This window comes from Panthera uncia (assembly GCF_023721935.1).
Source record: "Panthera uncia isolate 11264 chromosome C1 unlocalized genomic scaffold, Puncia_PCG_1.0 HiC_scaffold_3, whole genome shotgun sequence".
Classification (NCBI taxonomy): Eukaryota; Metazoa; Chordata; class Mammalia; order Carnivora; family Felidae; genus Panthera; species Panthera uncia.
The window spans coordinates 85,703,807-85,715,752 of NW_026057584.1; the positions used below are offsets into that span (position 1 = coordinate 85,703,807).

Here is an 11,946-nt window from a genome sequence, read left to right on the forward strand (position 1 = left end):
AATCTTTAGGTCAGAAAGAAATTCTGTTTTCTTCTCCCTCAATTATCAACCTCACCACAAAATGAAATCACCAGCTAGTACTTTGTGTGAGCAGGAGAATTATAAAAACTACAAAGGGGAAAGTGACTAGCCAGCATTGGCTTTGGATACAGTTTGTAGGGTCTATGGAGGCCCTGTAAAGCTAACAAGAACTAAGCTGAAGAATCTTCCCCTGCCTGGGAAGCTGGGTTTAGGAGTCATGAGGGAACTTTGTGGTATGAGAACACCTGCTGGAGAACAGCAGGGTATCAATAATAAATGCTAACCTTTAAGAAAGGGGAATTCTTATGAACACAGATGCCCTGCATCTTTTTCTTCTCTTTAGGTGGTTTCATGGAGGGAAGATTTAGGATGTGATCAGAGGACCGAATGGTCATGCACCACCTCTCCAGAGGGCAGCAGCCTCCTGGCACAAGAAGGAAATATCACATCAGATTGACTTTGGCCGTGTGCAACTAGTTGAGGCTATGCTTCCAAGAGCATAGAAATTTTGGCTGGTGCAATGTCAGGGGCGGAAGGGGAGATTTTGTATCTTTTTTTACAATCTACACACACATACACACACACACACACACACACACACACACACGAGTTAGAGCACAGAGTATGTGTAAAGCATGGTATAGATCCACCTCATGAAAGAAAACCTGTGTGTATTTGTTACTGTACCATTATTGGTGCTCATGCTCTATTTCTTCTTATTTTATGGAAACTTGTCAGTCTTCAAAATGGAAGGCTTAACGACAATATTTCATCCTGGCCCCAGGATTAGACTGAACCCATAGGGTATGCCAAAACTCTGGGCCATCTTTTAAGGATCGATAGTCACTAGAATAAATAAAACCAGCATCTACTGCCATGGCAAGAATTAATATGGGTTTAGAGACCATTGGCTAAAAACAAATTGCTGGTTTTGAATCAAATGGGTCAAATTCATCTTATACTCCCAGCACTTAGCATGGCTATTATTAGACATCCAGTCCGTTTTAGGGCTGAAGCCTGATACTATCTGGCATTTTCTTTTACTTAAAAAATGGGAAAGATTTTGAAGGCTTGACTCAAAGGGAAAGAAATGTAATTTAAAGAAAGGGAAAAAGAGAATTATTATAATTATTATTATATACAAATACATAAAATATAGTAGGTTATACCAGGACACTTTTGGTAAAACCATTTTGTGGATATTAAAAATCAGGTATATATAAGTCATCATCTCAAATATTATACTCTATTGCCTGTGTAAAAGGTCTCTCTCCATGAGAAAGGAAGTTCTTGAACCACAGACTAACCAACTTATTATTCTGGCTCATTCTTTTTCCCCTTACCTAATTCACTCCCATTTCTGGACCTCATTTTTCTCTTGTTGCTCCCAAGTTATTCTGCTTTTAATATCTCCTAAGACTGGGATCATTTCCTCTCTGAATAACAGGCTTTTAAAAGACATGGGCTTAACCTGTTACCCAGGTGCACTTTTTTCTCAACATTTGCCATCTCTCATGGTGACCTGCATTTTATTATTGAACAAAAGCTAGCTATGTGCTACTCTATTACCAACACATTTGCTCCCAAGAGCCTTTAAATAACAGAAACTGCCTGGGAACTATAAATGCAAAGCAACCAGGAAGCTTGTAGGCCAAGATAAAGAAGCTTAAGGTTGGCTATTAATTTTGGTTAATATTAAATCATGACATAGCTCACACGTAAGGATCATAGTTCAATTATGAACCATAAAGAAGTTTAAAGAAAAGAAGATTTACAAGATATTTTTAAGCACATTAGTGCATATTGTGGAAGTTGTGAGAGTATTTCAGGCCCAAAATGATAGACCTGTGCCCTGGTATATAAATTCAAATACAGTTATTCTCAGACTAACACTGATAAAGTGGCAGAATTGGAGCATGTCTCTACCCAAAGGTATATTGTGGTGTTGCTCATAAATGTTTTGCTTAAATTAACAATGTGACAGGTAGGTTACTCTGTCATACATCAGTTCTAACAAATTACTTTTAAAATAGTTTCCTTTTAACTCAATGATTTTGCTATTCATAAAGATTACTGTGGAAATTTTAGCGCTTATAGCTTGAATCTGAAATGTGAATGGCAAATCTTTCTTTACTTCTCAATATAATTGACATATTTTATTAAAGTACTATAATTTCAAAGACATTATTTTCTCATGTGACAGAAACCTTAAATAATTAGTTGTGCCTGTGTGGGTAATTACTTAAATGTTCCAGCAATTAGATGACACTGTATAAGTTGGTGTAGCTAGAAAAGAAAATGAGCTCATGGCCATTTATGTATAAAGAGTATCATGATGAAAATTACAAAAAAGATAAATATGAGCCAACCATAAATTATCTACACTCTTCCCTTGAAGTAAGCAAGCTACTACTGCCTTTCCTTGTCAATTGCCAGGATTGATTTCCCAAATTTTAAAGGAATACCTGAGAAAATGGTTTCCCAAGGCCATCTTGACCATAATTTGCTCCATCAACCTAAGTAATAAAGAAAAAGAAGAGGGCCAAAAGGGAAGAAAAGAAAGATGAAAAGAAGGACAGAAAGATGGAAGGAAGAAAGTTGCTAAGTAATTAAGATAAGCTGGGTATGGTGTGAAGTTCTTCCATATTTCATTCAAATTTTATGATGTAAATTTCATAGGTGAAAGAGTCAGTAACCAAATATTAAGTTATCTAGCTGGCAAAAAGCAGAATCCAGCTACAAACCTAAAGCTGCTGTACTTTCGAATAAACTCAATTTTCTGAATTGTAAAATGGAGTGGAAATTTTTCTATCATAATAAAAAATCTTGATTGATTAAGTTTATCAAGAGTATATAAGGCATTCTGGAACTTTTGGAAATATTTCATGTTTGACACAAATGTGACAGTCCCTACACATTACCCTATAGAAAAACTATATCATTAACAAGCTCTAACCATGTACATAGAATTTTAGCTAGTCTATGGAGCCTCATTTAGTAATAAGAATGAACATCTTTTGCCCACCAGACATTTGAGCTAAGTCACTAATGTGATAGAAGTAGAATGAGTGAAATATATCCATGTAAAACTGATAATTTAAAGAACATGAGACAACATTTTAAAACAAAAAAAATTTTAAAAAGTCCAAATGACAACAACACATTTTAATTTATATCCTTGGATAAGTTAGAAAAGTATCCTCTATTTTCTATTTTCTCACTTATTCAATTAATTAATATTTATTGAGTGCTAACTGCCACAGGCCATCCTCATTATTAGGTATGAGAGTAAAGGTGGGATATTCAAAAAAAGAAAAGAAAAGAAAAGAAAAAGAATGGAGAATAAGAAAGACTCTAACAAATTGAAAATATAATTTCTAAAGTTAAATCAATAAAGACAAAGGGATAAAATTGAGAATTCTTTCAGAATATGGGAAAAATAAATCCTGGTGATCTAAATGCTCACATCATAAGGATCCTAGAAGAAGAACCAGAGAAAACTGATGGGAGGGACTGACTTATCAACATAGTAATAGAGAGAAAAAAATTCAGAGCTGAAGAGAATCTTAATTCTTTGAGTGCTAAGCAGAGTAAATGTTTTTAAATTCTGCCAACCATATACATTATCTTGATTACAGAATCTCAAAATAAAGACAAAAAACCAATGATTCTGAAAGAAAAAATATTCAAAGTAACAGGAGTAAAAATGGAAACTACAACTCTGTATTCTAGAAGCAATGGAATTTTATGCCCAACTACACTATTGACCAAGTGTGGGCATACTGAAGATATTTTTAGACAATCAAGGTCTCATGTTTTCTAAATGAGTTACTGGAGGCTGTTACATAGTAATAGAAGGAATTAAAGCAAGAAAGAGAAGGTATGGATTCAGAAGGCAGTGAATACAATTCAGAAGTTCAGCAAAAGAGAATCACGGGCTGATTCCAGGTAAAGCCTGGAAAACAATCAATCCAAGTGTGGTGAGGTGATAGAAGGAGTTGAGAACATATTCTGGGAAAAACAAAAACAAAAACAAAAACAAAAACAGGGAGTTACATTCTAGGGACTCTAGGGAGTCTAGGGAGTTGAACACCGACTGTTTAACTGAGAAGATTAAAGTCCTTGATGACATAAAGGCCCAGAGGCAAGAAAAAAGCTCTGTGGTGGAGGAGGGGGGTGGGGAATCTGCACAAGAAATGCACAATCGGAAAGGTATCAAACTAAGGGGGCCTGGGTGGCTCAGTCTGTTAAGCATCCAACTCTTGATTTCGGCTCAGGTCATGATCTCACTGTTGGTGAGATGGAACTATGCATGGAGCTCTGCGATGACAGTGTGAAGTCTGCTTGATATTCTTTCTCTCTCCACCTCCACCAGTTATGCTCTCTTTCTCTATCCCAAAATAAATAAACATTTTTTTAATGTATCAAACTAGGGGTGCCTGGGTGGTTCAGTCGATTTAGCATCCGACTTCAGCTCAGGTCCTGATCATCTTGTGGTTCATGAGTTTGAGCCCCACATCCGGCTCTGTGCTGACAGCTCAGAGTCTGGAGCCTGCTTTGGATTCTGTGTCTCCCTTTCTCTCTCTCTCTCTGCTTCTTTCTCCACTTGCTGACTCTCTCTCAATCTCTCTCTCTCTCAAAAATAAATAAACATTTAAAAAATGTATCAGACTAAAATATAGCATGATTGTAAGCAAATGATGAAGCATGAACTTAAAAAGTAAGAACATTATAAAAAACAGAGAAAGAGAGACAAACCAAGAGATAGACTCTTAACCATAGAGGACAGACTAGTAGTTACCAGAGGAGAGGTGGATGGGGGAATGGGTTAAATGGGTGATGGGGATTAAGGAGTGCACTTATGATGAGGATAGGGTGATGTACGGAAGGGCTGAATTACCATATTGTACACCTGAAACTAATATAACACTGTATGTTGACTGAAATAAAAATAAAAACTTAAAAAAATAAGCACATTATAATTTGTGTGGTCCATTAAGTGATCACATTGAACTCAAGGACATGTTAATCCTATCTGGCACATGACTTGGTCAGCAATTCCATAATATTTACATGATCAATATAAAGTAAATGCAGGTACCTGATTTTCTTCACATTTAGATCAAAATATGAGGAAAAACATGGAGGACTTGGTTGTGATTGTGAAACAGTGTAAATGTACTAATGCAACCTCCAAATGTAAAAGAAAAGATAATCTTTTTCACTATGATCAAGAGGATTATTTGAGAATCACAGAGGTCATGATATTGTAAGAACAGAGAATGAAGTCTAGTCCTTGGAGTTACAGGAAACAACCTTACATAATCGTAATAGTATGAATGATGTTTTTGGTTCTTAACTTTCAGAATCAATCTACAAATGAGTCATAATTATAGAAAGCAGTGCAATAATGAGTTTTTATGATATAGAAGTAAGAATCACAGTAGCAAAGACAGAGGAGATGAGAGTGGGGAAAAGGCACTAAACTTCTTGTCTTGTCAACAGTAGCACTAAGTCTCAGCTTTCTGTGGTTACTGGAACACTAAGTAGAGATTTAAGTATATTGGATGTTATAGAGAAAGCTATTGGAGAGACACAGACCTGTTGTATTTGACCATGAGTATTTGGGGGGGGGAAGGGCCAGGTGGATGAGGTCTGGTTTAATTGAGTTGAATTCATGTCTATTTGTAAAAGAAACCTGAGATGACATCTAAGCTTGATAAATCAAGACATTATGTCATGAAAGATAAGGAAGATATTGACAAAATCTAACTAACCTGTATTCCAGATAGCAATAACATAAGCTATGGAGTCAACCACCAAGAAAACAACGGATAGAAACAGTGCCAAGTAGTGCCTCGTAAGGAGCAAAACCGAGATGAGGCAGGGGAGCACTGCTTTTCATCATAAATCCTGGAGGCATACTATTTCATCTTTAAACAGGTTGTTTCCTTTATAATGTAGTGATTACAAAATAAGGTAGTACAACATTACTTTCAGTTTCTCCTAATACCATCCATTATGGTTTTATCCACATGAAGATGAAAGAAACTACTTTCTAAACATACAATCCTCTCTAATTCTATCATTTTGATATAAGGAAATACTAGTTGCTTCCCCCAAAACAAACAATTGTTATCCTTTCTAGATATTGCACTGGCAAGTGTTTTCTGTTCTTGGATGTCAGTGTTGTTATTTGAAAGATTATATAAGGTAGTTTGGCTGACACTGAAGAGCTCTTACTTCAGTTTCAAAACCAAGTAGAAAATATGTTACAAACATACATGCCACCCTAAAATGTACCCTCTTGCCTATAATTTACATATTAAACTTATTTGAGTTTTATTTCTGATAAGACATTCAATGCAATAAACTCACACATTTAAAAGGTACTTGCCATTTTCTTGGCAAATGTGAAAGCACTTGGAGAAATTGAAGGCTTTTCAGAAGCTGCCACAGCAGTGGTATAGTGACTGCTATACGCATCTGAGCTATTAAGATTTCTTTCCATTGAGTCATCATCCATAATTATCTGCCAGCTCTTTTTGACATTCTAATGTACCCTTCTCATTAGTGATACTAAAGAAATTAGAAAATGCTGCCCCATCAAGGGACTGTTTCCAGATCTAGCTTCTAGCCAACGAAAGCACATTTTGGCCAGGTCTCCATGAGTCCCAAAAAATAGATATTGAAGGAAGAGTTTGTGACTGAGTTCAGACTGTGTGATATTGAGACAATTCTCTTTTCACAGAAAGTGCTTTGGGGATGTTGATCTGCTAGGCGTTAGACAGTTAAGAAGGCATAGCCTTTCCTGCTCCACCCTGGGTGCTCAATAAAGGCTGGCTGCATTCAAAGCTCAGGCCTTTCAGCCTGTTGGAAACATTACATAAAGGAGTAAAAACACTTTGAAAAGTGGCTGTGGCCCTGCAAAGTCCCTCCTAAGTGTCAGGAAGCTCACTTTTAAGATCCAAACTATCATCACAGTTTTCCTGAACCTTGTTGTGAAGGACTTTATTCCAGACCTAAAAGATTAGACTGTTGAAAGAATTTGATGCATATTCTTGTGGGCAGATACACAGAGAACAATTTTAAAGGCCATAATCTCTCTTTCTGAATACTACTTCTCTTTGAAAGAGTTACGTGGAGTCATTTAACCATTAATCATTCATTTATTTTATGTAATTTTTCATAACTGATCAAAAACACTGATTTCATTGCTTTCTCTAAGTCTTTGTCTTAAATATGCTAAGAAAATAGACTTAAAGTACTAAATTTGACTGGGCCCGTATTTTTAAAAATTGGTTTAATGCTTTTCACTTAGTGAAAAGAAAAAAAAAATCTCAGTAAGCGCTTTAAAAAATTCACAGTTAAAACTGAAACAAGCCCAAGAAGTGATTATATTTGCATAACTTGATCTGTATTTGGAAGAAAATTCCACTGAAGACAACAATGGAAGCTTATCAAATCAGAATTTCACATAGATTTTCCATAGCCCTACTAATGAATACTGACTCATTGGTCAGCTATGGTGGAAATTTAATGGAGCTCTAGGATAGGAAATGTACCCATCGGAGTGTGTTCAGTGGTTCCATTACATCAGTATGAAAACCGCATTAGGCATCCAGTTCTGCCGCTTTCTGAGACCAATGCTAGAGCACGGTAGTTGTTAATTCTTTAGCATTTTGATTGAGGCCAGACCGTGCCCCTGAATTAAAACCCTTTTTGTTTTGCCACAGTCAGGAAAATTTGCACTTTATGTCCAAATTGGGATTGTTTGGTCTACTGATTTGGTTTTCTATTTTCTTCAAAGTGGTAGGCAATCTCCAACTGAATCCTCTCAAAGAAAATTATAATCTGTGGGGTGCATTCTAAGATACAAGTGAAGGTACTGATATATTATTATATGAAGTTGAATCTGTAGAGGACCCAATACTGTAAGTGGCCCTGAAAAGGATATCTTCAGAGTATAAGTCTGAGGTAAGCCTGGTTTAGAGTAGGTGCTAGTTCAACCCCCAAATGGGTACATTCAAAGAATTTTCCACTCTTGCTTCATAAAATTTTACCGTCTACAATTGGTTCAAAATGCCATATGCGTCTTGTGATAAGTTCCCCTGTTTAAAAATGGACTGAAATTGATAGGACAGTTATTACAACCCATTTCAGTAATTCTCATGTTAACTATTGCTGAAAATATTGAGATCTGTTTTGCCCTGTTCTTAAGAAATGATTGTGTAATTAAATCACCTTTTGGCTCCCATGAAGATCCATCTTTTAATTTTGTTCTCAGAGTTTATTTTAGTTCATTTTCAAATTTCTCCTTACAGTCAATTTTTAAAATCTATCCATCCATCAGCTAGGAAATTGGAAAAGCAGGGAAAATAATGGCCTTAATGCATATGTTGTCTCGCTAGGAAAATAATACATTTTACTGTGTAATTTGTAAGTGATATCCAGTTATAGGACTATAGGTGTGCACCTGGACCGTCCAAGCACATGGTGACATGGGTTTATTCTGATGGGCCGCTAGGATACCCTATCTATTACATCACTGGTTCTATGTATCCACCCATCCTTTTTCATCTCTCTTCGCACTGTGACAGTAATAACAACAGTAGTGAATAATAATGGCATTAATAACAGGAACATTTATGAACACTTAATTCCAGAAACTCTATTAAATGCTTTACATGGATTATCTCATTTATTTCTCCATGCCTGCTCAGTGATGGGTACAAGTATCCCCATTTAACAGATGAGGTATCTGATGATCAGAGAGGTCATGACTTGTTCAATGTCAATATCAGTGAGTGGTAGAACCCAGGTTTGAATTCTAATTAGTCAAATGCCAGACTCTACATTTTTCTATTGTGGTGGCTAGGATGGTCTAGAATATTTTGTTCTTTACTTTAGATATATTTGCAAAAGTACCTACTTATCTCAGTTTAGACTGAGCTTTTAGTTCTCCAGCCTCCAAATCCATAGATTTTCATGACATCGGTTTGTCTTGGACTTTTCTTCCTAGCGCTCACTTCAGACTATAATTAGGGTGATCAGATAACTTATTATCCAAATCAGGACACATCTAAGGGTGAAAAGAGCTGCTGGTATTAAGCATGCTGGGACTGTAGGTGTGCACCTGGATTGTCCAGACCCATGATGACATGGGTTCATTCTGATGAGCTGCTAGGATTTTCTTCTGTCCCCTGGCGCAGAGCCCAGCTCTGCTGAGGGCAAAACTAAGTATTGTTTTCAATGGTTCTGTGCTGCAACCTTTATTTTCTCAGGACTAGTTTTGTGGGCAACTGTTTTTTTCCCTCTGTTAGAGCAGAGCATTCAATAAACAACCTAAAAAGAATAAAATATCCTAATATTTCTTTAGAGCTGAATAGCTATGGACACAGAGGCATATTCATTTATCACTGTTACAGTAAAAGCATAAAAAGGCCTATACCTTTAATAAGTCCCTTTTCTTGCAGAGTTTTCAGAGAAGGTCTTCGGGTGATAAACTTCTTTAATCTGCTTTTAACTCGGTTTTTGTCGCTTGTATCGGAAGCACTATGATGCAGTCTGAACACTAGAAATAAAAAAAAAAAGCTTGCAGTAAATTTCTCCTTTATGATTATTACTTTATTCAAATATGAATAGGAAGCAGTAGTTACGGAACTACTGGAATTAATAGCTCAAGCCCTTCTGTTTAGACACTGCATACGAGTAAAAATTTGGCTGTATGAAAATATTAGCTGTGTTGCCACCTGAATGTGCAATGAGAATGTGGTTAGTTCTATACATTCACAATTTATTTTCACTTTCATTTCCTTATATTTAATATGATGACCTTTATCTGCATAGTGCCACCTATTTGTATCTATACACAGAATTATAGTCAAAGAAAAATTCATCTACATTAAAGGGAAAACTCTTCGAATTGTTCATTTCAATCGATTATGATTATATACTGCTTGTAGGTAATTCAGGTGTTTTAAATGGTCCTGCCTGCCCAAATAATTTTGTCAATCTTCTTTTTTATGTTGACTCAAAGTGATTTCTTTTTCTGAAGTAAATATTTCTTATTTTTGTTATTAATGTGAAATTACCACCAGTTCTAGGTAAAATTCTGAACCAAATTTGTCTCAGCCTTCTTCGGTGTCTTCATTGATCCCCTATCCTCAGCTTCCTATTCTAAGCTCTATCTTCAAAGTTAGGTGTGCATCAAATTCATTCCTAGACAAATATTAGCTGAATGTTTACTGATCATCAGGCTCTGTGCTAAAAGGCTGTGAACTTCATGATGAACATAACACTTAAGTTCTGGACCTTCATTAAGCATAGAGTCTAAGTACATTCAAGGTATCTTATTATTAATGACTGATCCATTTTCTCTTTAAGATAATAGAACTTAACTGGGCCCTTCATTGTCTTAACCCAATTGTTGACGTAATGGGAGGACTTGGGATACTTTATTAGGTACATAGAGGCTCTTGTCCTTTCATATCATATTTTAGAATAAATCAATCATTCGACTGGGTTAATAATAATATATCTAAAATGTATTGAGACCTTACTACATGCTTGATACTTTGCTAAGCATATAACATGATTTAACTTAATGTTACTGCAATGTAAGGTCCACGTGGGCAGAGATTTTCATCTACTTTTGTAAATGTTCACTAATGGGTCTCCAATACCTCAAACATTGTTCAGCATGTAAATGTAAATGTTCACTGAATATTTGTTGACTCAACTCTCACAATGAACTTTTGAAGTATGTAAAATAATTCTACCCATTTAGAGACAAGGAAGCTAAGGCAAAAAGGTTAAGTAACTTGTCCAAGGTCAAGTTTGGATATGGGACAAGTCTCATAAGATTTTTATCTGGTATTATGCTAGGTGATGAAAAAATAAACAAATACAAACTGACCACCTAGTACATACATGGCAGGGCTGGAATTAACTGCTGTGAATGAAAATGCATATGGCCTATGTAATTCTCATATGGCATGGTGTGAAGTACAAGAGACTAAGGGATCTTAGAGGTGGAATTGACCTCAGATGATTTTGGAAAAACAGCAATTGCCATTAGAACCCACATAAGCAATAATTGTTTTCATAGGGCCATAAGTATCAGGCATTAGCCAACTCAAAATTGCATGATTGGAAGTCATTCTGGGCATCTTAATATACTATCTTTACATGATATCTTCTCAGTTTTTACCTGGGTCAAGTCACTGCAGTGACCACCAGTCAGACATGCTGCTTCAACTGACAACTGTCTCAAAACCCCATGGTCTGGGTTCTAGTATCAGAGGCTGAAGAAACACTTAACGTCCTTCAGAAAAAAATCTTTCTCAAGGTAGTTTTGGTCTCAAGTCTGCCTTTGAAGTAATGGGGCATAATCAATCCAAATTTTCACAGGTTATCAAAGGTAATATTTTCTATTTCTAGTCTCCCCTCAAAATCTTGTCACCTTCCATGACAGAATGCCAAGAAATACAGAATCAAAGGAGGCATTTTTATCTGCCTTTTTAGAACTAGTTAAAATGATGTGATTAGAAAGTATATAGAGTATAAATGCAAGATTATGAAAATGTTTATATAGTGAGTTATATCTTTCAGAATCCCTTAGGTACTCTGGTGATACTATTCTTAATTTTACATATATAATATGTTTATGTTATATGTAGTTTTAAATATACAAAGTATAAAAATATTTAAAATATAATATATATTATATAAAAACATAAAATGTATTTATATATTTTATATTTTGTATGTTTTATATATTTATATATGGTATATATAAATATATATTAAACAGATATATATGAATAAATGCATATTCTACTATATAGAAACATTTAATGCAAACATTTAAATAATTATGTGAATATATATTTATATATTTAATATATTTACATTCATAATATT

At 35.3% G+C, this 11,946-nt stretch overlaps 1 protein-coding gene across 1 annotated transcript in view; it reads right to left on the bottom strand.

The window, feature by feature from the left end:
* The window catches only part of LOC125911419 (rho GTPase-activating protein 15-like), a 259,727-nt gene extending 249,379 nt beyond the window's left edge, over window positions 1–10,348 (bottom strand). Inside the window, exons 1-2 of the mRNA XM_049615271.1 lie at window positions 10,270–10,348; window positions 9,473–9,700 (exon numbers count right to left, since the gene is read on the bottom strand). Coding sequence (XP_049471228.1) covers window positions 9,473–9,700; window positions 10,270–10,348 — 307 coding nt within the window. The remainder of the gene's footprint in view (window positions 1–9,472; window positions 9,701–10,269) is intronic.
* Between the last annotated feature and the right edge of the window lie 1,598 nt (window positions 10,349–11,946).